This window comes from Mobula birostris, chromosome 14 (genome assembly GCF_030028105.1).
Source record: "Mobula birostris isolate sMobBir1 chromosome 14, sMobBir1.hap1, whole genome shotgun sequence".
Classification (NCBI taxonomy): domain Eukaryota; kingdom Metazoa; phylum Chordata; class Chondrichthyes; order Myliobatiformes; family Myliobatidae; genus Mobula; species Mobula birostris.
Window position 1 is genome coordinate 20,491,853 of NC_092383.1, and position 26,632 is coordinate 20,518,484.

At 39.1% G+C, this 26,632-nt stretch overlaps 1 protein-coding gene across 3 annotated transcripts in view; it reads left to right on the forward strand.

Moving 5' to 3' along the window:
- dmxl2 (Dmx-like 2) overlaps nt 1–26,632 on the forward strand; it is a 154,148-nt gene that overhangs the window by 59,333 nt on the left and 68,183 nt on the right. For all 3 annotated transcript variants that reach the window (XM_072278191.1, XM_072278192.1, XM_072278193.1), the window contains exons 11-19: nt 811–1,073; nt 2,459–3,107; nt 5,985–6,106; nt 8,893–8,982; nt 10,567–10,681; nt 15,635–15,751; nt 19,179–19,379; nt 21,689–23,365; nt 26,094–26,201. In XM_072278191.1, the coding sequence (XP_072134292.1) occupies nt 811–1,073; nt 2,459–3,107; nt 5,985–6,106; nt 8,893–8,982; nt 10,567–10,681; nt 15,635–15,751; nt 19,179–19,379; nt 21,689–23,365; nt 26,094–26,201 (3,342 nt within the window). The remainder of the gene's footprint in view (nt 1–810; nt 1,074–2,458; nt 3,108–5,984; nt 6,107–8,892; nt 8,983–10,566; nt 10,682–15,634; nt 15,752–19,178; nt 19,380–21,688; nt 23,366–26,093; nt 26,202–26,632) is intronic.

A 26,632-nucleotide genomic window follows, 5' to 3' on the forward strand; every position in this document is an offset into this window, starting at 1 on the left:
CATACATGGTTCTTCATTAGGGGCGGGGGGGGCTAAGAGAATTGCTCTGTGATTACATTAGGCAGTTATGGCTTGGAATGCCCTTCTTTTCCTGTCCTCTTCCTCGTCAAGTAGAATTGTTCTTTGTGTATCATCTAATTACACAAGGTTTGAGATATTCCAATGGGAATAGAAATTAATATAGCCAAGACAGTTTTGAATCAGAATAAAGTCTTTCTTTATTTTTGCATGTTACTTCCTGGAGATATATGCATCTTCAAATAAACATGGAAAGAACCATATACTTGTAGATCTAAAGCATCAATGAGAATTCAAGTTGCTATTAATGAGTAACTAATCATTCTATTAGACAGCAGCATTGTGCGGCGATTCTTGCTGCTTAACGTGTTTAGCAATGCAGATGAAAAGAGGTGCATTAGGTTGAAATTGAACCTTAGCATTACATTTGATGTAAAATCAAATGTTGTATATTGTTATATCTGCTTGCTCTGCATAACTTCTGGATGCCTACATCATCATAGCAGTTAAGCAATTCACAGCACAAGTGTGCATGAAACGATTTTGATTCTGAACTAATGATCAATTGTTTTGTGTATCATATTGGATGAAGCTTTTATCTTAAAATTCTGTTTCTTTACAACAGAAATTTTATATTTTGGAACAATTACTTCTTACCTATGCTGCCGGTTGTGGAACATACTGAAGATTAAAACAACAAGCAAATGCTTAATAAAGAGTACTCCTAATTTAATTTGGAGCACTGCATAACTTTCTTTTGAGTAAGACTGATCAACTTTAATTTTGTTATAGAACAAGAAGAGACTTCAGAGAAGGGATCAGAATATGACATTGAAGAAGCTGAACAAGATGGGAGAACCAAAATATATTCATCGTCCTATGCTGGAGTTCCACTACCAACCATTTTGTTAGATCGAAAAATTGAAGCACTGCAAACTGAGTGGAACAAGAATGCTGATATGCTGTTTACAATCCATCCTATAGATGGTTCATTTTTAGTGTGGCATGTGAAGTATTTAGATGAGTACCATCCAGGAATATTTAGACAAGTCCAGGTACAGATGAAGGACCTTAGTTATTTTTATATGTAAATGAAAGAGATTTAGATCTAGACTTTAAAAGGAAACAATTGTGTTCAGATGAAGTCACTTCAAAATGGTAGTCAAATATGGGTAGTCAGTTTGGCATCTGAACGTATTAAAACATAAATTGATTTAGCATATTATAGAATACTCCAGAATGTTTTGTTTACTCTTAAACCTGTGGAAACAGGATCTAAGATGAGAAATTGTAAAACAATTTGAGGTCATATTCCTTTAGACTGTATCTCGTATATAAAAATAAGAGAAAGATATAACTTCCTCATTGCACTGTAGTAATTGGCATTCTGGTTAAAAAGATCTTGCAAAAGATGCCTCGTGCTAGAAAGTTCTGGACAATAATATTTGAGCATTGTCACTATTACTGCCTTGATTGGATATGTCAGGAAATTTTGTCTACTGTCTTCATTTCCTTTTTCAGCCCCCCCCCCCAAAGAATGAACATTTTTTTAAAACTTGCATCAAAGTTTTAAGATCTTCAGTGATCAATCTAGTTAAAGTACAATATTTTCAATGAATCAGTCTGGTTCCAAAAGATAAACACAAGGGATTTTGCAGATGTTGGAAACCTTGAGCAACCTGCACAAAATAGTTCCAAGAGATGTTTTAAATAACATTTAGTGCTTCTCTGAGTTTCTTAGATCAGGGTAGCTACTCCTTCTGTTCCCAAATGTACTGCTTCGCATTCCTTTGTACCACATCCGCGAGACCGAGAGGGAGATCTTAATGTCTGGGCAGCCCAGGATCTCCATATTCATCGCCCAGGTCTGCGCCCCGGAGAGGTCACTCCGACGGGCGCATCCGTTGTCTACTTGGACAGACGGAGCCATTACGTTATGTGCTGAGAAATTGTAAATTTTATGATACGCTAGACAATGGGGTGACCCATTGGGGCACCCTTTGAGAGAAGGGTAGTGCAGTCTTGGGGAAGTTATTTGATTCTATAATATAAGAAAAAATATAGTTGTAATTGTATGGTATATATCTTTTTTATATTTTGGCAATCTTCTATTTGTTCATAAAGATTTTCCAACTAAGACAGTGTAAATATATTAATGCTCCAATGAACCTTTTGATGAGCATACCTATACACATTCCAATGTCAAACAAAGCATAAAACTTGATAGTTTAGAAGTTATCTTCAAGCCACTTCTTTAATTATCCTTTGACCTGAACCGCTAACTCTCTAGTCACTTTGGTTCTCTTTTGATTCCTGTATTCATCTGTGTACTTTTATTGAATAAGAGATTTGTTGTAAGTTGTTGCTTCTAGACAGAAGATTACTTTCAAATCCTGCTGTATGCTATCTTAAAATATATTCAATTCTTTTTGTATTCTAGGTTGCATTTTCATCTCGGATTCCTGTTGCTTTTCCTATTGGTGATGCGAACTCACTCAGCAGAAATATAATGATGTATGCATGCACTGTTAAAAATGTTAAGCATCTACCCGATAATGATCCAAAAATCAATGGAGTGGCCCATAGTGTGAATGGTTCAAAAATAAATATTGTCACACCATCTGTTATGATGATTTCAAAGCATATAGATGGATCATTAAACCAGTGGGCAGTGACTTTTGCTGAAGAATCTGCCTTTAGCACAGTTCTGATTGTATCACATAAATTCAGATATTGCGGACATCGTTTTCATCTGAATGATTTGGCTTGTCATTCAGTGCTGCCCTTGCTGTTGACTTCTTCACATCACAATGCTCTCATGACACCTGAGTCTGATGTTGAAAAAGAAATCATAGAACCTGTGAAATCCTTAAAAGGGCCAAGAACACAGCAGGTTAAAAATGCTGCCACACGAACATTTCATGACCCTAATGCCATCTACAGTGAACTGATCCTATGGCGTATGGACCCAATTGGACCGCTATCATATTCTGGCGGTGTATCAGAGTTGGCACGTATCAATTCCCTGCACACTTCAGCCTTTTCAAATGTAGCCTGGCTTCCAACATTGATCCCAAGCTATTGCCTTGGTAAGTTTAATCTTTTAGTATGTCATAATTTCAGAGTGTGTTCATAGTTCCTTCACCCTTGGTAAAATAGAAAATCTGTTGTAAAATTAGGAGCCAAGAATTCTTAGATTTTTACATGTAGTCTTTTTTGATATACTTTTATCCTCATCGATTGCATCCAGCAGGATAACATCAGTTTGATACTTGGCATTTACATATCCTACTTAAGGAAAATGCAATTATTACTTTATAAACATTTGAATATTGTGAGAATAACTTTCTTTAAGACACAGTAGGAACCTATTAACTGAAAACAAGCAAATGGTGTAGCTACCAAAAACACAAAGAATAAAATCCAGATTTTTTTCTTCACATATGTAACCAAAATGTCGAGAAAATCCCCTCAGGAAATGTTTCCAAGCCATGCATATTTGTAGCAGTTATGTGGCAGGTTTTATCTTGTGGACTTCTATGCAAAGGAAATGGCTTATTAAGTAAAACTGTGTTCCACTAATTAAGATTAACATTCTATCTGGATCTAAAGGGCTAAGCAGCAGTGTAGGCATTATCTGATCTTAGATATTGATGCCAATGTGAATTTTGTTAATGTTAATTTCATTTTGAAAGAAAGGTTCTGAAATGTACATAGCCTACAGAATTATTGTATTCAATGTTTCTTGGTGGTAGGCCATTTAGTCCTGTAAATGCAACAATTCTTTAATAATACTGAAATCACGATTTTGTAGCAAACATACACTCAGTGGCCTCTTTATAGGTACACCTGTACACTTGTTAATGCAAATATCTAATCAGACAATTGTGTGGCACCAACTTTATGCATAAAAGCATGCAGGCATGGTTAAGAGGTCCAGTTGTTCAGACCAAATAGAATTGGGGGAAGAAATATGATCTAAGTGACTGCAGAATGTTTGGTGCCAGATGGGATGGGGTGTTTTGAATTTCTCAGAGACTGCTTGTCTCCTGGGAGTTTAATGCACAACTGTCTCTAGGGCTTACAAGGAATGGTGTGAAAAACAAAATGCATCTAGAGTGCAGCAGTCATGAGGGCAAAAGTGCCTTGTTAATGAGAGAGGTCAGAGGAAGAGGAGAATCTGGGTAGAAGGGGAGTACCTGGATTCTGGGTTGCTGCCTGTACTGTGTGTCATTGAGGATAAAATAGGATGATTTGGCAGATTAATGTGTAGCTGAAAAATTGGTGTGGGGGGCTGGGTTTCAGATTTCTGGACCATTAGGATCTCTTCTGGGGAAGGGATGACCTGTACAAAAAGTGATGGGTTAATCCTGAACCCAAGGGAGACCGATATCATTGCAGTCAGGTTTGCTAGAGCTTTTGGGGAGTGTTTAAGCTAACTGGGCAGGGAGATGGGAATTGGAGTAACAGGGTAAAATTGTCAGTGAGAAGAGTTGAATTGTGACATGGGAGCAGACTCGAAAAGGGTGATTAATACAAGACTGAAGGTGGTATATTTGAATGCACACAGTATATTGAATAAGATAGATGAACCTGTAGCACAGTTACAGATTGGCAGGTTTGATGTGGGTATCTCTTGAGTCATGGCTGAAAGAAGATTATAATTGTCAGCTTAACATCCAAGGATACACATTGCATTGAAAGGACAGGCAGGTAGGCAGAGGGGTTGGGATGGCTGTATTAGTTAAAAAATGAAATCATATCTGTAGAAAGAAGTGACATAGGATTGGATGTTGGAGAATCGTTGTGGGTAGAGTTAAGCTGTAAATGTAAAAAGGACCCTGACAGGAGTTGTATACAGGTCTCCAAACAGTAGCCAGGATGTGGGCTACAAATTACAACGAGATGTAAAAGGCATGTAAAATGGGCAATGTTGCGATAAACATGGGGAATTCAATATGAAGGTAGATTGGGAAAGTCAAGTTGGTGCTGATTTCCAAGAGATGAAATTTGTAGAATGCCTAAGCGATAGCCTTTTAGAGCAGCTTGTGGTTGAGCTTACCAGTAGAAAGGCAATTCTGAATTGGATATTGTGTAATGAATCAGATTTGATTAGGGAGCTTAATCAAAGGAAAAGGAATCCTCAGGAGACAGTGCTCATAATATGATAGAATTCACCTTGCAGCTTGAGAGGGAGAAGATAGTAAAGAGAAATACAGAGGCATGAGAGTGGATCTGGATGAAGTTGATTGGAAGGAGATACTAGCAGGGATGATGGCAGAACAGCAATGGCTGGTGTTTCTGGGAGAAATTTGGAAGGCACAGGAAAGATGAAATATTCTAAAGGGAGGGTGAAATGACCACAGCTGACAAGGGAAGTCAAAGTCAGCATTCTGATGTGCAAAAGGGCATCTATGAATGCACAGTGTATCAGACCATGAAATGAATGGGTTGTAGCAGTAGAATACCATGTTAGGTTCTATTCCTGTACTTAATAAAAAGGCCTCTGAGTGTATATTAGTGTGTTATGTCAGAACTGATTTTAATGACAGTACGACCTCAGCATCAGGGTTGCCTTCTAAGACACAAGAATAGTAAGGTTTTGTTACAATACAGAGTGGGTAGTATAGAAGGATTATAAATTAGGATTTGGTCGTACTTATCAGTTTTCACCTGAATAAATCTTATTGAAACAAAGTTAAAGGAATTTTCAATATCATAGCAAATGATAGGTTCTGTTTTGGCGGTGCGAAATCGGCAATTACTTTACCACCTTGTTTTTGGAAAATATATTTAAATGTTAAAGCACAACATCAATGAACTATATTCATCGATTTATTCTGTTAATGTAGAAAAAAGTTCATTATTAACAGTGTAAATACTGCATTGTATAACTTAAATCTTCAAAAATCAATAAAATGTGTAGTAAAGAAATAATTACAATTATATCCCATTTGTATTTTCAGGCACATACTGCAACTCTGCCAGTGCATGTTTTGTTGCTTCTGATGGTCAGGATCTCAGGCTTTACCAGGCTGTTGTTGATGCAAGAAAACTTCTGGATGAATTGTCTGATCCAGAAATATCGGTAAATTAATGGCTATGAAATTAGCAAAACTAAACAGAATTAGTACAATTATAATGGGATTGTAAAATATTCTTAAATGATTTTAAACCTATAATAATTGGTTTTAAATTCTGGCTTTAAATGTAAAGAAATGGGTATTGGAAGGGCTGGAGAAGTTGTTTAGGACAGAAGATGAGAAATCTGGGATGACAATTGTTTATGAAAAGAATTGCAGCAAAGAGTGTAGGTGTCTAAAGAAATGGTCATCAATGGTTTGGCATGGTTGATGGAATTAGGGTGGCAATGTGGAGATGTTCGAATTTAATCATTCTTATAAGAATTTTAAATGTGGGATGATTTTGTTGGACTTGGGAGTCCATGAAGCGTAGTGGTAACAGGTAAGTGGGATTTGTTGGATAGTAGAATACGGAGTTTTGGATGAGCTGACGAAGAGGTGGCCAGGAAGGGGCTGGAGGTATGGTTCTTGGTATTATAAAGTAGAAACACCACTAAACAATGATACAGAATCTCAATGGCTTATTCTTTGAATTGGGCCAGTGAATATGAGTGTTTTAATTTTCTGATTCTGTAAAATATACGTGTTTCAGTTTCAATTGATAATGGATTTTGGATAAAGTTCTGCACTTGTTCAATGTACACTCTTTCCCTAATACGACTTAGTTTGTCTTGTATAGTAATGACTTACTTGTAATAATAACTTATTTTTGATCAGCCACTTAAATTTTCTCTTCATCTGGTTTTACTGGATCTCTTGCATTCATTTCCTATTACATTAAAGCAACACACATAAAAGTTGCTGGTGAACGCAGCAGGCCAGGCAGCATCTCTAGGAAGAGGTGCAGTCGACATTTCAGGCCGAGACCCTTCGTCAGGACTAACTGAAGGAAGAGTGAGTAAGGGATTTGAAAGTTGGAGGGGGATAGGGGAAGACAGGAGGGGGAGGGATGGAGCCAAGAGCTGGACAGGTGATAGGCAAAAGGGATATGAGAGGATCATGGGACAGGAGGTCCGGGAAGAAAGACAAGGGGGTGGGGAACCCAATGGATGGGCAAGGGGTATATTCAGAGGGACAGAGGGAGAAAAAGGAGAGTGAGAGAAAGAATGTGTGTATAAAAATAAGATGGGGTACGAGGGGGAGGTGGGGCATTAGCGGAAGTTAGAGAAGTCGATGTTCATGCCATCAGGTTGGAGGCTACCCAGACGGAATATAAGGCGTTGTTCCTCCAACCTGAGTATGGCTTCATCTTTACAGTAGAGGAGGCCGTGGATAGACATGTCAGAATGGGAATGGGATGTGGAATTAAAATGTGTGGCCACTGGGAGATCCTGCTTTCTCTGGCGGACAGAGCATAGGTGTTCAGCAAAGCAGTCTCCCAGTCTGTGTCGGGTCTCGCCAATATATAAAAGGCCACATCGGGAGCACCGGACGCAGTGCATCACCCCAACCGACTCACAGGTGAAGTGTTGCCTCACCTGGAAGGACTGTTTGGGGCCCTGAATGGTGGTAAGGGAGGAAGTGTAAGGGCATGTGTAGCACTTGTTCCGCTTACACGGATAAGTGCCAGGAGGGAGATCAGTGGGGAGGGATGGGGGGAACGAATGGACAAGGGAGTTGTGTAGGGAGCGATCCCTGCGGAATGCAGGGGGGGGGGAGGGAAAGATGTGCTTAGTGGTGGGATCCCGTTGGAGGTGGCGGAAGTTACGGAGAATAATATATTGGACCCGGAGGCTGGTGGGGTGGTAGGTGAGGACCAGGGGAACCCTATTCCTAGTGGGGTGGCAGGAGGATGGAGTGAGAGCAGGTGTACGTGAAATGGGGGAGATGCGTTTAAGAGCGGAGTTGATAGTGGAGGAAGGGAAGCCCCTTTCTTTAAAAAAGGAAGACATCTCCCTCGTCCTAGAATGAAAAGCTTCATCCTGAGAGCAGATGTGGCGGAGACGGAGGAATTGCGAGAATTGCCACACTCAGGTTGGAGGAACAACACCTTATATTCCGTCTGGGTACCCTCCAACCTGATGGCATGAACATCGACTTCTCTAACTTCTGCTAATGCCCCATCTCCCCCTCGTACCCCATCTGTTACTTATTTTTATACACACATTCTTTCTCTCTCTCTCTCCTTTTTCTCCCTCTGTCCCTCTGAATATACCCCTTGCCCATCCTCTGGGTCCCCGTCCTCCCCATGTCTTTCTTCCCGGACCTCCTGTCCCATGATCCTCTCGTATCCCTTTTGCCTATCACCTGTCCAGCTCTTGGCTCCATCCCTCCCCCTCCTGTCTTCTCCTATACCCCTCCAACTTTCAAATCCCTTACTCACTCTTCCTTCAGTTAGTCCTGACAAAGGGTCTCGGCCTGAAACGTCGACTGCACCTCTTCCTAGAGATGCTGCCTGGCCTGCTGCGTTCACCAGCAACTCTTATGTGTGTTGCTTGAATTTCCAGCATCTGCAGAATTCCTGTTGTTTCCTATTACATTAACCTGCTCCCTGAAACTCAGTAGTTCACAGAATTGGTACATTGTTATGCCATTGGTGCATCCATAATATTTAAGTGTGCCTGTATTTGGACTTCATTCTACATATCAGAGAATGATGAACTATCATGAGAAGATGAATGCCTGATCCTTATTTTGATCCATTTGGATATTTGTAGAAGACCATGGATAACAGAGCATGATTCTTCTATTTTAAGGTGGATGACCTAAGATTTGGGCTAACTGTAAATGATGTCAGTGATAAACTGTTTCCAACTCTTCCATTTAATATTTTATTTCTTCATTTTTGCAGAAACTTGTTGGAGAAGTGTTCAACATAGTAAGCCAGCAATCAACAGCTCGTCCAGGTTGCATTATTGAACTGGATGTAATAACAGCTCAGGTTAGATGGACTTTGGATTAGTTTGGAATTTGACAAGTATTTTACTTTCCTTTTGTCTGTGTTATGACTTCAAATTTACTATTTTGGGAATCAAAGCTAGGAAAAATAATCTTTCATCCATTAGTAATTAGTTATCCATTTAGGAAGTCTTAGCATTTTGACACAAAAGTTACAACATTGCTCATTTTCCTGAAATTCAAAACAGAATTTGTGGGATAGTGTTTTATACAGTTTTAATTTAAGACATAAACTAATGTCAATTACAATGATATGAGTTAACATTACGTATGGATAACCCAGATTATGGGGTATTGTTTTCCTAGAAAATGGTCTGTATCACAATTTTCTGTACCATATTTGAGGCCACAGGGGTACTCGGCACTGGCTACCCTTTTTTTTTTGTTCCCTATCCTACAGTCAACCAAGTGCCTATCTCCTGCAGCCTAAGGGTGACCACCTCCCTCTAGCTCCTATCTTATCACCTCCTCCTCATTTTCCTGTCTTGAGTTGAAGGTCATAGAACTGCCCCTCCAGTTTACTATTACCAAGCTTGTTTTAGATTCAATTTACCTTTGATCCATGGATTTTAAGCTTTTAAACCAGCCCTCCATGTGGGACCTTGTCAGTAGAGTTCCTACATCAATCATATTGCCCTTATACTTTGGAAAGTCTCAATTCAATTAGTCAGACATGATCTCCCACCAAAATGTCATGCTTATTTATCCCTGATGATCCCTGCCTTTCTGAGTGTAGATTGATCCTGTCCGTCAGAACTTTTTTTTAATAATTTTTGCCAAATTTTGCAATTTACTTATCTATAATCTTTTTGTAACCTTGTTTACGCCTCGCAGCTTAGTTTCCTACCTATTGATCTATCTATTGTTTTTTAGCCATTAGCTGTATGAAAAGTTGGAATTTCTACATTTTTTTTATCTCTACTTGTAAGGGCACATTTGAAAATGGAGAAAATATGATTTTGGTTTTGGCAAAGTGCATCTTAGATATTCATTAACCTTACTATTACCGAGAGGCAATACTTTTCCTCCGTTGTGTTTTTTTACTTTTGTATTTTGTGAATTGAATATTCTCATCCTTTCCCTAAAAGGACAGATGCTTTCATGTTCCATAAACTCTCCTCATAACTGAACATGAAATACAAATGCCCACTGAGCATTTTAGCTCACAGGGGAAAGCTTTGTGTTTATGAACTATTCAAGGCCTTTTTTTGTATCGTATGCAGTGCCTTCCGCTTCACATATTTCATTGCTGAAGCTTCACAGCCTTGCACAAAACTGACTTGATGCCCCTCTCTCCATACCCTTTACCCTCTGCCCTCTATTGCATGCATGTGTAGCCAGACACGTACCTTCTTTTTAATAAGTAAATTAGTGTTAATTAAAATTCTTTAATGAGGTTTCTAGTCAAGAATGGAATTATTAAAACTGGGGCCTTCTCCAGGTAATAATCCCATCATCTATGTTTCACAGTGGATATGAAAATAACTTCTTCCCTAAACCAAGCTCAAAAATGACAAATAACCTGCTATTATTTAATGACTAACTCCCTGCTATATTCCTGTTTCAGTGTGGCTCAAACACACAGCTACTTCATGTATTTCAAGAAGATTTTATCCTGGGATATAAGCCACAGGAAGAAAAAAATAAGGATCAGGGACTGCCTTTTACTCAACCCGTACAAGGTATGCTGTAAGGGCTTTTATTTTGGTATGCGTTAATTAAATGCACCATTAGCTTCAACCTACTCTTAATATCAGTTCGTCTCACTTTGGAGTTTTCCTAACTCTGATCACTTTGCAGGATCTAATCATGAAACTTAAATTGACACATCAGTAAAATGGCAATGTTGCATTGTTGAGCTGCTGATATTTGGATGAAAGGCACTCCTGTTAACTGGACTTAAAAATTCTTGGTGTTTCTCAGAATACCAGTGAACTCCTAAGAATGCTTCATTAAGTAGTTGTTTATTTTACTTGCTATTTCAGCTGTTTTCCTGTTCCAGTATGGAACTCTATAGGGGTAGCACAGTAGCAAAGTGGCTAGTATAACGCTTTACAGTGTAGGTGACCCGGGTTCAATTCCCTCCACTGCCTGTAAGGATTTTGTATGATATATACAAACCCCATTTCTAGAAAAGTTGGGATATTTTCCAAAATGCAATAAAAACAAAAATCTGTGATACGTTAATTCACGTGAACCTTTATTTAACTGACAAAAGTACAAAGAAAAGATTTTCAAAAGTTTTACTGACCAACTTAATTGTATTTTGTATGTAGCCCCCCCGGCCACCCTCAGGGTCGCTCGGCTCGCTGTCGTCTAGGGAAACAGCCTCGGCCCCGCCAAACTGGGTAATTAGTTTGTGTGGATGCTGTGTGAGGTACCCCACCCCACCCAAATAACAGACAATACACCAGATACGATTAAATGATATACAGTTTATAGATATTACTGGAACTATATAATTAAAAGAGAATAAAATATAAAAGGCGCCACACTTATCAAAGTTCAATCTCTTCGTGCACAAAAAAAAACCCATTGGAGCTCAAGGGCCGCCTTCTTCACCCTGCGACCCCCTCGGACCACCTCGACCGGCCGCCTGGGACCAACAACGGTGGTCGACCAGACGCTCCACACGAATCCATCTCCGTCTCCTTGCCGAACGTCCCGCTCGGGGTCCGACCCCGTTAGCGGACTCACAGCACCTGGTCCATCCTCTGTCTCGCTCTCTCGCCTTCTGCCCCCAAAACCCCCTCGCAAACAGTATCTTCAAATACACCAAAACCATAACAACTATCCCAATTGGTTAATAACGTATTTCTTATCACCCTCTAAACCACAACAAGCTGCTAGCGCAAACTTTCTCAGCGTTTAAGACAACAAAGCCGCATTCCCCAGATTAACATAACAAAGACGCCATTTTAATTAGCCTCCGCAGTAACATAAAAATTGAGACCCCCTTACATGTAAATATACACAAATTTAGAATTTGGCCGCAACACACTCAACAAAAGTTGGGACGGAGTTAAAATAAGATTGAAAAGTGCACAGAATATTCAAGTAACACCGGTTTGGAAGACTCCACATTAAGCAGGCTAATTGGTAGCAGGTGAGGTATCATGACTGGGTATAAAAGTAGCGTCCATCAAAGGCTCCGTCTTTGCAAGCAAGGTTGGGTCGTGGCTCACCCCTTTATGCCAAAATTCGTGAGAGAATTGTTAGTCATTTCAAAAGGAACATTTCTCAACGCAAGATTGCAGAGAATTTAGGTCTCTCAACATCTACAGTACATAATATTGTGAAAAGATTCAGAGAATTCAGAGACATCTCAGTGCGTAAAGGGCAAGGTCGGAAACCACTGTTGAATGCGCATGATCTTCGAGCCCTCAGGCGGCACTGCCTAAGAAACCGTCATGCTACTGTATCAATTATAGCCACCTGGGCTCGGGAGTACTTCGGAAAACCATTGTCACTCAACGCAATCAGTCGCTGCATCCAGAAATGCAACTTGAAACTGTATTACACAATGTAAAGAAAACGCAGGTTATGTCCCTAAATTATACACCATCCAAAAAGTTGCAGGATACATATGATCTTAAGTGGGAAGCTAAATCATTAAAATATTTAGGAATAACCCTGCCGAAGGATCTTTCAACACTGTCACAGGTAAATTATGGGCCATTAATCTCAGAGATAAAAGCAGATATGCATAGATGGAATCTTATCCCCTTTTTAAGTTTAAATTTAAGGATAAATACTATAAAAATGAATATTCTTCCTCGGTTATTGTATCTTTTCCGTACTTTACCGGTGGAGGTGGATGATAATCAATTCAGGGAATGGGACAAATGGATTTCCCGCTTCATTTGGCAAGGAAAGAAACCTAGAATTCGATATAACACCTTACAGTTAGGGAAGGAAGGAGGAGGTATGGTTTTTCCTTGCCTGAGAAATTATTTTTATGCCTCACAGATAACCCCTCTGTTATATTGGTGTAATAGGGAATATAAGGCTAGATGGAAGGTAGAATTTGGATTAGTTGACAGTTTTCCTCTTCTGGCCTCAATAGCTGACAAAGGATTGATGGCCCAGTTGGAAAAATTTAAAAACGCTTAGATAAATCTTACATTAAAAGTATGGCAGAAGGTGGTTAATTCATGTGGAATTAATAACATGTTAAAACTCTTTAGATGGTGTGCATATGATACCGAATTCCTTCCCAACAGAGGAGATAAAAGATTTGAGCTATGGATAAAGAAAGGTCTTACAACCTACCTCTCATTTATAGATAAAAGAGTATTACAAAGTTTCCAAATCCTGCAGGACAAACATGCCCTAGAACATAATGACTTTTTTAGGTACCTTCAAGTACGAAACTATGTTAACCAGAGTTGTAGAATAACAGACCTATCAACAGTAGAATTAGAATTTTTCAAGATTCTGAATTCGGCTTGCAGTTCAATACCTAGTAAATCAGTTTCTCGATTATATAATGCACTCTCCCATGCTAAAAATGTAAATACACTGTATATTAAAGAGAAGTGGGAGAAAGAAGCGGGGTTGGTACTTTCAGAGGAGGCTTGGGGGGAAAATCTGCAGCTTTCAATGGTCCTCGACTAATTCTTTGACTTGGAGAGAACATTGTTGGAAAAACATTATAAGATACTTCAAGACCCCGTATCAGGAAAAATATAAAGATACAAATGTGATGTGTTGGAGAAGGTGCGGCTCCAAGGAGGCAAATCATTTTCATATTTTTTGGGATTGCCCTAAATTAAGTCTATTTTGGGAAGGTATTCATAGAACATTAGTTAAGGTACTTAGGTCCCAGATACCTCTGAACTTTGAGACGCTCTATTTGGGGCATGTATTGTTTCTTGAACAGAAGGAAGATATAAAGTTGCTGCAGGCCCTCTTAGCGGCAAGTAAGAAATCAATCACTAGAAAATGGCTAAATCCAATACCACCTACATTAGAAGACTGGTACGAAATTATCTTGGAAATATTTAAAATGGAAAAGTTGACTTACTCCCTGAGAACTCAAAAAGAAAAATTTTATCAAATCTGGAATAAATGGATTGAATATATAACCCCAATGCGAGCAGACTTCAGATGACTCTCCTAATGATTTATACTGCTCTTCTCATCAACACAGTAATATTGCTAACGTAAGCACCCCTAGCCTAAATGTTTTTTTTTGTTTTGGAAAATAGAGTAAACACAAGTAAAGGGAAAGATTTGGGAAAGGGATAAAAAAATGAAAAAATTAAGTAAATAAGTACATAGGGATTGGATAATTATGTCTGCGGGCAGGGGCAAGCATGAACAAATTAGGATATAAACACCTACAATGGTTGATACATAGGCTTATATACAACATTTTGGACCAGTGGAAATGGTCCAGAAGGGTTATATGGAAACTATTATTACCATTTTTCTTAACAACTAATTCCATTACTTAGCCTAATAGGTTAGATTTACCACAGTACATAATTATCTATTTAAATGTTTATTTTCCTTTTATATCATCTCAATGTGTACTTAAGAATGTATAAATAATTGTAGTTTTATACATATAAAAAAAATGGAAAAGGTTATATGTGTGAAAAAAGTACATGATATTTGTGAATTCCTTATCCAAATAAAAATAAAATTAAAAAAAAAAGAAACTGTATTACGCAAGGAGGAAGCCATACATCAACTCTATGCAGAAACGCTGGCCAGTTCTCTGGGCCCGAGCTCATCTCAGATGGCCCGAAAGACTGTGGAACCGTGTGCCGTGGTCAGATGAGTCCACATTTCAGCTAGTTTTTGGAAAAAACGGGCGTCAAGTTCTCCGTGCCAAAGAGGAAAACGACCATCCAGATTGTTATCAGCGAAAGGTGCAAAAGCCAGCATCTGTGATGGTATGGGGGTGCATCAGTGCCCACAGCATGGGTGAGTTGCATGTATGTGAAGGTACCATTGACTCTGAGGCGTATATTAGGATTTTAGAGAGACATGTGTTGCCATCAAGGTGACGTTTCTTCCCAGGACGTCCATGCTTATTTCAGCAGGCCAATGCCAGACCATATTCTGCACGGGCTACAACAGCGTGGCTTTGTAGACAGAGTGCGTGTGCTTGACTGGCCTGCTGCCAGTCCAGATCTATCTCCTATTGAAAATGTATGGCGCATCATGAAGAGGAGAATCAGACAACAGAGACCATGGACTGTTGAGCAGCTGAAGTCTTATACCAAGCAAGAATGGACAAAATTTCCAATTGCAAATCTACTACAATTAGTATCCTCCGTTCCAAAACGATTAAAAATTGTTATTAAAAGGAAAGGTGATGTAACACATGCCTCTGTCCCAACTTTTGTTGAGTGTGTTGCAGCCATCAAATTCTAAGTTAGTGTATGTTTACAAAATACAATTAAGTTGGTCAGTAAAGCTATTGAAAATCTTTTCTTTGTACTTTTGTCAGTTAAGTAAAGGTTCACGTGAATTAACATATCACAGATTTTTGTTTTTATTGCATTTTGGAAAATATCCCAACTTTTCTGGAAATGGGGTTTGTATATAATTTATTATACTTTTTCTTATTACAATGGGAATCCTGATTAATTTTTGAATAATGTACACTTCTATGATTTAAGGATATCATGCACCATCATTCTCCGAAAAGTTTTACCTTGTGGTAATAGAACGTGAGAAGAGGCAATCTATTCTTCACATGTGGCATCTCCATTTGAAGTCTGTGCAGCCCCGTATGGGTAGGTATATGAAAACATTGCATATAAATTACTTTAAATGTATATGAAAATAGTATGAAATTACTACTATCCCATTGAGGCTGCTTAACTAAAGATATACCAAAATTGCTTGATGAGCTTGTTGTGGGTAAGATAAAGAATTGTGGAAGAGTAATCATTGCTTTTATTAATTATGGTCATTTGCAAACTTATTAGGGGTAGCCATGCTCCTTTCTGTAGTGGGGTGGGGGAGAAGGGAGAAATAGCTTAAGCTACATATTTTATTTTATATTTAAATGATTTGGCTCATGCAGTCAAATCATGCCAATGAATCTTATTACCTACGTACTCTTAGTTTTAAATACACATACCTGATCCAATCCAGGGATGGGATTGATTTGGTCCTGGGGTTTGCTAGAGAAACTGGTAATTGGGTGGAAAGACGGGGTATCTAGGGAGCAGCTGAATGGCTCCATACCATGGACGCCATAGTAGCTTTGCAGTTAGCGCAATGCCTTTACAGCTGAGCCATTCTGGATTTCAGAGTTCATTGCCGGCATCATTCTGTAAGGAACCTCTCTACGTTCTCCCGTGGAATGTGTCGGTTGTCCCTGGACGTTCTGCTTTCCTTCCACGGTCCAAAGACGTATTGGATAGGTTAATTGATCATTGCAAAATGTCCACTGATTAGTTTAGAGTTGATGGGGGTTGTGGGCTTGCTGTGTGGTGAGGCTTAAAGGCTGGAAGGGCCTACTCTGCACTGTATTGCTAAATAAATAACTTTAGAAGGCCACTCGATAGTGGTGATCTGACCTGTGGCAATAGAAGACTTGTTAAATTGCCAAAGTTTTCCATATTATTACAATTTAGGTAAGACATTTTACATAATTCCTGATGTTTGGTTGTACAATTTCAGTGAATCAAGAGGAAACAGCTAGGAAGTATTGCTCTGTACACTAGGGTGGTTGATTCTGGGACACTTAACCTTTTAGAAATAATTTAGCACTGTAATAGTAAGAGAGAGGTATTGATATTATGAACAAATAAACTTAATACATTTTCTTTTTACATCCGCATGTTCTCAGGATATGCCCATTGCAAACAATGTCGATTATTTATTGTCCATTCCTATTTGCTCTGAACAAATTTGTCATGTGTTTTCTCCCAAAACATTACTATTCTATTTGAATGGTGCAAATTCATATTATGGATCTACATGTGGTTCAAATCATAATAGACTGTGTCATTTTTGCTTGAGTATTTTAGTGTGTTAGATTGTCAAGTTACAATTAAAATTGAGAGAATTTGGGGTCTTTTTGCCCCCAAATCAGTGGCCACCTGCCACTGGCCCATGCTGTTTATTTTTCCAAATATTATAAAGAATTTTAGAAGGTACATTTCAAGAGCTCTCAAAACTTTTTCAAACACTAAAAATCAATGAGGTAAAAAAAAATCAATATTTTTAAATTGTTAATTTCGAACTCACTACTACAAATTAATTCAGAGTCTTCACCAACCAGAAGCCCTGGATAAGCCAGGGGTTCTACAATCTGCTAGGGGCCCGATCAGGGACATTCAGTCCTGATAACCAAGTAAGATACAAGAGGTCCAGCTACAGTTTCTAGAAAGCCATCTCATGGGTGAAATGGCATTTCCAGACTAAACTTGAATCAATGAAGGATGCCCGACAACAACTACCTCTTACAAAATGAAATCAAGCGACCTAAGTGACAACAAGGCATCACTTTCAGACGAGTAATGTCAACTACACTCTCTTTGACCATCAAAACATGGAGAAAAATTCACAAGCTCCCACAGCCCCTGATAACCCTATGATTTCAGTCTCTGAGGCTGATACGAGAGCATCCTTCAGGAGGGTGAAACCACAGAAAGCATCAGGCCCAGATAGGGTACCTGGCTGAATACTAAAGACCTGTGCAGATCAACTGACTGGAGTGCACACCAATATCTTTAATCTCTCACTTTGGCAGTCTGTGGTACACACCTACTTCAAGCAGGCTTCAATCATACCGGCACCTAAGAAAATGGCTGTTAGCTACCTCAATGACTTTCGTCCAGTAGCACTTGCATTCACTGATGAAGTGTTTTGAGAAGTTAGTGATGAAACACATTAACTCCTGCCTGAGGAGCAACTTGGGTCTGCTTCAATTAACCTACTGGCACAACAGGTCCACAGCAGATGCCATTTCATTGGCTCTTCCCTTAACACTGGACCATCTGGACAGCAAAGATGCTTACATCAGGATCCCCTTTATCATCTACAGCTTAACATTCAATGTTATCATCCCCTCAGAATTGATCAATAAGCCTTGACCTTGGCCTCAATACATCCTTATGCAATTGGATCCTTGATTTCCTCACTTGCAGACCCAAGTTAGTTCAGATTGGCAACAATAACTCCTTCACAGTCTCCATTAGCGCAGGTGCACCACAAGGCTGAGTGCTTAGCCCCCAGCTCTACTCACTTTACGCTTATGACAGTGTGGCTAAGCACAGCTCCAATGCCATATTTCGGTTTGTGGATGACACCACTGTTGTTGGCCGAATCAAAAGTGGTAACAAATCAGTATATAAGAGGGAGATTGAAAACCTGGCTGATTAGTGCCACTACAACAACTTACTCAATGTCAGCAAGACCAAGTAGCTGGTAATTGATTTCAGGAGGTGGAAACCAGAGGTCCGTGAGCATTGGGGGAATCAAACATGGAGATGGTCAGCAACTTTAAATTCCTTGGTGTTACCATATTTCAGCGGACCTGTCCTGGACCTAGTGCTTAAGTGCAATTACAAAGGAAGCACAGCGGTTCCTCTACTTCCTTAGAGGTTTGCGAAGATTTGGCATGGCATCTAATCCTTTGACAAACATCCATAGATGTGTGGTGGAGAATATATTGACTGGTTGCATCACAATTTGGTATGGAATCACCAATGCTCTTAAATGGAAAATCCTACAAAAAATAGTAACCCATTCCATCAGGGGTAAATCTCTCCCTGCTGTTGAGCACGTCTACACAGAGTGCTTTCGCACAAAAGCAGCATCTGTCATCAAGAATCCACATTATGCAGGTCATGCTCTCTTCTTGCTTCTGCTACCAGGAATGTGTTCTAGGAGTCTCATAACTCACACCACCAAGTTCAGGAGAAGTTGTTACACCTCAACGATCTGGCTCCTGAACCAAAGGGGATAACTTGACTTGCCCCATCATTGAAATATTCCCACAACCTATGGGCTTTGAAGCAATATCTGGGCAGACGTTTGACCACACAATACAAACGTACAATTAGGTTGGAAACATCTTAATCTGGTTTTTCTTTCTCAGAGTATGATGCATTTACCATACTAAAACTGAGTGATCTAGTTGTTATTAAACATAAATTAACTTTTTTTAAAATTTTTGTGTTTTTTTTCCCTCCATGAAACTTGCAGCAGAAATGAGTACATCAGATAAGCTGCTGACTGTATCAGAGGAAAAGAGCTTTGGCTTATTGCCAAATTCTCTGCCACGCTCTGCATCAGTTGCAAATCTTCAGACTGCTAGCAAATTGATACTTAACTCCAAATTGGTCTATAGTCAACAATTAGATCTGCCTGAGGGAGTGGAAGTAATCCGAGCAACTCCTTCTGCAGGTAACTTCATTGAATTTATTTTATGTAGATTTTATTTTTCCTATTTAATCTCTGTCTTTATGCACATCCACATCAGCTACAATCCTTGCACTGGCTGTAGAAGCAACTATTAACAATCTACAGGGGCAGTTTTGAAGTTTGGTATTGCTTCGGCTAAGTTGATGTTTTTGCAGAATGATCTGGACTATGGTGAAACTTGAAGTTGGGTGAGTATTGTGAAGTACAATATATTAAGCATGCTGAAGAAAAGTAAGCAGCAAAACAAATGATGCTTGCTAGTAGTATTAATAAGATAGTGCATGGCAGGCCACCACACTTGTTTTGATGCTATGCCACTATTTAAAAAAAAAAAATAGTGCACAAGACCCAAAACATCATGTTCAATTGGGGGAACTGTATTTTTCTCTGGAATGTGGGAGGCTCAGGAGATGACCTTAGAGCTTTATAAAATCATGAAGGTTATAGACTAGGTGAATGGTTAGTCTTTTTCCCAGGATAAGGTAGACTAACATCTAGAAGGGGATAGGTTTAAGGTGAGAGGGCAAAGATTTAAAAAAAGAATCTGAGGAGCAAGTTTTCCGTGCAGTGTTGGTGAGTATATGGAAGGAGCCATCAGAAAAAGTGGTAGAGGCAGGTACAAATATAACATTTAGAAGACATGTATACAGGTACAGATGGGCATATGGGCCAAATGTAGGGCAATGGGACTAATTCAGGAGATGACTTGGTCAACTGGGCTAGTTGTACTGAAGAATCTGTTTTCCTATTGTTTGAGTCTATGACTATAAGGCCTTTAAGGTAAACAATTGCAGATCAGGACAAGAGAGTGATAAGGGTGATGACCGAAGTGAATAATAATGGGAGTGCCATGTAATTGTTCTAATATTGGGCACTATATACTGTGTCCATATGAGACGCACAGAGCAATGTATTTAGATTTCCAAAAGACATTAGATAAGATGCCACATAGGAGGTTGGTGCATAAATTTAAAAACCCATGGTATCGGATGAAATGTATTTAAAATGCTTTGGAAACTGGCTGTCTCACTGAAAACAGTTGGAATAAATATCTGGAAAGAGATAATTAGTGGAGTACCACAGGGATAAATTTTGGGCTGGCAATTGTTCACTAATTACATTAATGAACTGAAGGAAGGAACAGAATGTAAGGCTTCCTGATGTGCTGATGGTAAGAAAATAAGAAAAGAGCTTGTTGTGATAGGCTACTGTGATTCTGAAAGATACTGCAGATAGGGTGAATGGACTAAAGACTAGAAAATGCAGTTTAATATGTGGAAGTGTGAGATTTGGTAACAAATCAAAAAGCTAATCATCATGTAACTGCAAAAAGTCTGCAAGTGAGTGAAGTACAGAGGGATCTACCTGTCATAGTGCATGAATCACAAAAAGCTGACAGTCCAACAAGTGGTTAATGAAAACAGTATTTTGACCTTCTTAAAAAGGTTTGGCCTTTTTAAAAATAAGGGTTTGTTCCAATTGTACAGAGTTTGATGAGACTTCACCTGAAATATTATGTGCAGTTTTGATCACCTTATATTAAACAAAAAATGATAGAATAACATTTGAAGCAGTATACAGGAGATTCACCACGTTAATCTTTGGATTGAGAGGGTTGTCCTACCAAGTGAGACTAAATAGTTTGGACCTGTATTCCTTGGACTTTACAAGAATGATGAGCAACCTTATTCAAACATACTTTTTGAAGAGTGCTTGACATTTTTGGTCCTCTCGCCTTAAGTAAAACAATCATGTAGCATTGGAGGCAGTTGAGAGGTGATTCACGAGGCTGATACCTGTGATGGGAGAGTAGCACTATCAAGAAAAGCTAAGCAGATTGAGACCATATCCTTTGGTGTTTAGAGGAATGAATGGTGAATTTATTGAGACCCACAAGATCACAAGGGGGCATGATTAGGTTGTTTTTGTTAGGGGAAGAGACTTGAACAAGGGGACATAATTAGAAGATAAGGGGATGGTTATTTAAAATTGTGATGTGTAGAAATTTCTTCTCACAAAGGATGGCAAATATGTGAAATTCTCTGCCCTGGTGGTGGAAGGTGAATCATTAGAAGTGCTTAAGGTGGAGCTGGATAAATATTGATAGCTCAAGGCATAGAAGGTTCTGGAGAAATGACACAGCAGTGAAGACCAGCATAGGACAACCATGATCATAGTAAATGGTGGGGTAGGTTTGAAGGGCCTTATGGCCTTCTCTTGTCCTGGTTTTCTTGTATACTGCAGTTTCAACTAAGAATGTCTCACTGTATAATAGGTTTTCTTTCTTTTAGGTCACTTGAGCTCATCTTCCATTTATCCAGTCTGCCTTGCACCTTATCTAATAGTGACGTCATGCTCAGATGGTAAAGTAAGATTCTGGCGATGTACTGTGGATAAAAACTCAGACTCTGAGGAAGTATGTGCATATCGCTGGGAAACTTGGCCTTTGATGAATGAAGAAGGAGAACACAATAACAGTGCAGTGAGTGTAGCTGGGCGCCCTGTGGCAGTAAGCTGTTCATACACAGGCCGTTTGGCTGTGGCTTACAAAGAGTCTCTACAGCCTAATGGCATTACTTCAAAAGAATTTTCAATGCATGTCTCCATTTTTGAATGTGAATCTACTGGAGGATCAGAGTGGGTGCTGGAGCAGACAATTCATTTGGATGACTTAGGCAAGGTTGGAGGTGTCCTGGATTCAAGAGTCAGCGTCGATAGCAATTTATTTGTGTATAATAAATCAGACCTTTATCTTAAAGGCAAAAATATGATGTCCAGCATAAAACATTTGGTACATTTGGACTGGGTATCAAAAGAAGACGGTTCTCATATTCTTACAGTTGGAGTGGGTTCCAAAATTCTCATGTACGGGAGACTATCAGGGATTGTAACTGAACAAGCCACAAGTAAAGATGGACTAGCTGTAATTACTTTGCCACTAGGTGGAAGCATTAAACAAGGCACAAAGTCAAAATGGGTATTGCTGAGATGTGTGGATTTGATATCTTCTGTAGATGGAACACCTTCACTTCCGGTTTCTTTATCCTGGGTGAGAGATGGCATTCTAGTAATTGGGATGGACTGTGAAATGCACGTGTATGCACAGTGGAAGCATTCTACAAAGCCATTAAGCAATACTGAAAATGGGAGCGTATCATCTTTTGATGAACTAGTTGATGCTGATGTATTTGAGTCTAAAGTGCTTCCAAAGCGGCAGAGTGTGATTGATGGAACTACTATTGGAGATGATGTGTTTGGAGTCCCAGGAATGATTCAAGATGGTGGATTATTTGAAGCTGCTCACATTCTCTCTCCTACTCTTCCTCAATATCACCCCACTCAGCTACTGGAACTTATGGATTTAGGCAAAGTGCGCAGAGCTAAGGCAATCCTTTCACATTTGGTTAAATGTATTGCTGGAGAAGTTGCCATCTTTAGGGACAAAGACCCAGGTGAAGGAGGAGGTCCTCGACGCCACCTTTCTCGAACCATCAGCGTAAGTGGAAGTACAGGGAAAGACACAGTTATAGCTGGAAGAGAAGGTACTCGTGATTATACAGAAATAGACTCAATTCCACCGCTACCTCTTTATGCATTGCTATCAGCCGATCAGGACACAACGTATAAAATTGCAGAAGAAACTGCGAAAGTAGACAAAGGTTCACAACCTCAGAGTAAAAAAATGGAGGATCAGTATGCTGATTTGTTCCAGTCTCCAAGTTTAAGCACAGATGACTTTGTTGATTTTGTAATTGAAAAGAAGGAATCCAAGTCCAAAGTCATTAATTTATCCCAGTATGGACCAACGTACTTCGGGCCCGAACATGCTCGTGTGCTTTCTAGTCATTTGATGCACTCAAGTTTGCCCGGACTTACACGATTGGAACAGATGTTTCTTGTAGCTTTAGCTGACACAGTGGCCACCACAAGCACAGAAGTTAATGAAAACAGGGACAAGGATTATTCTGGTATGTATATAATAACTTTTGGCTTATTTGCCAAGTCGACTATTTTAGTGATAGCACAATCTTGTATATTTGTACAATAGCTTTGGATTTAACCAGTAATATTTTGTAAGCAATGTATTTATTTGCTGAAACAGAGCAACAAGAATAGATTGTGGTATGTAGGATTATTTAGTTCATTGTTTAGTTTTATAAATATTTCTCATCAAACATGCAATTAATATTGTTATTTTGAATTTGAGGGTAAAGAAAAAAGATTCCCATTTTATTACCTAGTTTACTCACTGCAAATCTGACTGGATCAGGTCTGCTGCCCTCTTTACACACAGGCTGAATGTATTTTCTATAGATGTCTTTGAAAAATAGTATTGGGCCAAAGGACCAGATCGGGACTTGGTTAATAACAAGTCCTAATTAACTCCTTGTGGTTGCCTGTAAGGACACGAATCTCAAAGTTGTACATAGCATACACAGTTTGATGATAAATGTACTTTGAAGAAGATGACTTTGGATTCAAATTCCTTTCAGAGCTTGAGTGAGAAACCTACTTTGAATGCAGTGAATGCTCTATTGTGTGGAAGGGCCATTTTTAATGATGAGACATTAATCTTCAATTTCATCGGTTTGGATATTTAAAAAAAAACTGGTATTAAGAGTAAATAAAAACCAGAAAATACGAGAAACATTTAGGACATTAGGTAACATCTATGGTAAGAGAAGTGGGCTCAACATTTGAGGTCAAAGAAATTTTATCATCTGTTCTGTCAGGTGGACCTGTATATTTAAAAAAAAAATAATCCGCAAGCTCCTGTTTCAAAAACAAGGGAGTTCTATATGGCTGTGGGTTCACTTCCATTGATTAGCTCATTATCTTTGGTTTAAATTTATCAAGATAAGAATTCCTTCCTAAATTCAGTCTATTGCTGTCTCTTAAAGTTACGGAAAGACAACTGAGTCTTTGAAAATAATTATTTAAAAAGAGTGAACCATGAGTCATGCCAGGGAGAAAACATGGTGGGTCAAGTGGTTAATATTTTCTAGTTATCTAGTTATGATTAATATACTACTTCCATATTACTGAAGAACTATTTTTGTGTATACTCTATATAAAATAAAGCACATTGATATGAACTATAAGGATATTAATAAGCCTTTTAAAAATTTTTAATTGACATAAATTATTTGTATGGTAGGCCTTGGCATTTGAATGCTTTTTCTCTCCAATTTGGCATACTTCAGAATGAAGTGTATAACTCTTTTGTACTGGATTCAGTGTATTTAACAGTTGATGTGCATGTCAGGAATGGAATTATTTTTAAATAGTGCAAATGTTCAAGTGAATGGAATTAACTTTTAAATATATTTATTACCCAAAAAAAATCAAAATGTGAGTTACAATAAAACATTTAATTTTAGATGTTATTGCACTGGTTTAAAATTTATTAATATTCTTGACTTTATTTCTTACATCCTTCACATACATGAGGAGTAAAAATCTTTACATTACGTCTCCATCTAAATGTGCAATCATAGTAATTTATAATAAATAGAACAGTCAATGTGCACTCAAATCAGCGTGAGTTCATCAGTCTGATGGCCTGGTGGAAGAAGCTGACCTGGAGCCTGTTGGTCCTGGCTTTTATGCTGCAATGCCACTTCCCAGATGATAGCAGCTGGAATAGATTGTGGTTGGGATGGTTTGAGTCCCCAGTGATCCTATAGGCTCTTTTTATATACCTGTCCTTGTAAATGTCCTGAATCATGGGAAGTTCACAACTACAGATGTGCTGGCCTGTCCACACCTTTCTTTGCAAAGTCCCTTCAATTAAGGGAGATACAGTTCCTATGCCAGTCAGTCAAGATCCTCTCAATTGTGCCCCTGTAGAAAGTTCTTGGGATCTGGGAGCCCACACCAAACTTCCTCAACCGTCTGAGGTGAAAGAGACGCTGTTGTGCCTTTTTCACCACACAGCTGGTGTGTACAGACCACATGAGGTCCTCAGTGATGTGAATGCCGAGGAACTTGAAGCTGTTTACCCTCTCGACCCCCAGATCCATTGATGTCAACAGGGGTTAGCCTGTCTCCATTCCTCCTGTAATCCACAACCAGCTCCTTTGTTTTTGAAACATTGAGGGAGAGGTTGTTTTCTTGACACCACTGTGTCAGAGAAATGACTTCTTTCCTGTAGGCCACCTTGTTATCCTTTGAGATAAGGCCAATCAATGTAGTGTCGTCGGCAAATTTAATTAACAGATTGGAGCTGTGGGTGGCGATACTGTCATAGGTGTACAGCAGTGGTCCCCAACCTCCAGGCCGCGATGCATGCAGAGGTGCAGCGGTAGCCGGGATGCACCCAGCACATCTTTAAGAAAAAAGCGGAAATAAACAAGCTAATTAATTAAGTGCCGTCCGGCACGTAAATGTTGGCCCAGATCTAAGCTTGTTTATTTCGGCTTTTTTCTTAAAGATGTGCTGGGTATGTCCCAGCTACCACTGCACTACTGCATGCTTTGCAGCCTGGTATTGGTCCGCGGACCGGAGGTTGGGGACCACTGGTGTACAGGGAGTAAAGGAGGGGATTCAGTACACAGACCTGAGGGGCTCCTGTATTCTGTTGCAACTTATTTAGGAAAACTAATATAGTAATAAGTATACATATAGTAAATGTAAGCATATCCATGATGGCCCTGTATATTGTAAAGTAAAATATGTTTTTTTTTTAAATTTGAGGTGAAACTTTGGATGAATGCGGTTTACGTTATTTGCTTGCCATGCGCTTGCATATTTGTCTCTTGACGTCACTGCCTCCAGTATATAGACTTCAGCTTTTACATCAAGGTATGAGATTTGGGTAAAGTATCAAAGTGAAATTTAATTACTTAAAGGGTAATTGTTACTGTTGTTCTACTTGTGCAAGTCTCAGAATTAACTACATTTAAGTAATTTGTAAATATTTCCTCTTAGTGGGGTGAAAGGAACCTGGAACCATTATATGGAACCATCACATTCTAACCTGTAGTACTATACATGAAATTGTAGTTCTACTGAGGTAACTAATTGTCTGGCATATACTGATGTCTCCGTTAGCCCTTATCGTTACTGAACTCATTAAATTTCCTACGTCACAGTGAACCAACTTCAAGATTCTGTCACTTACAGCTCCCGGGTTCCATTATCTCTAACTGTATGTGCAGCCACTTATTCTCTCTTCACTCATTTTCAGTTACAAGTAGCAGCTATTTCTTCGCCTGTCCTCTTGTACTATAGAC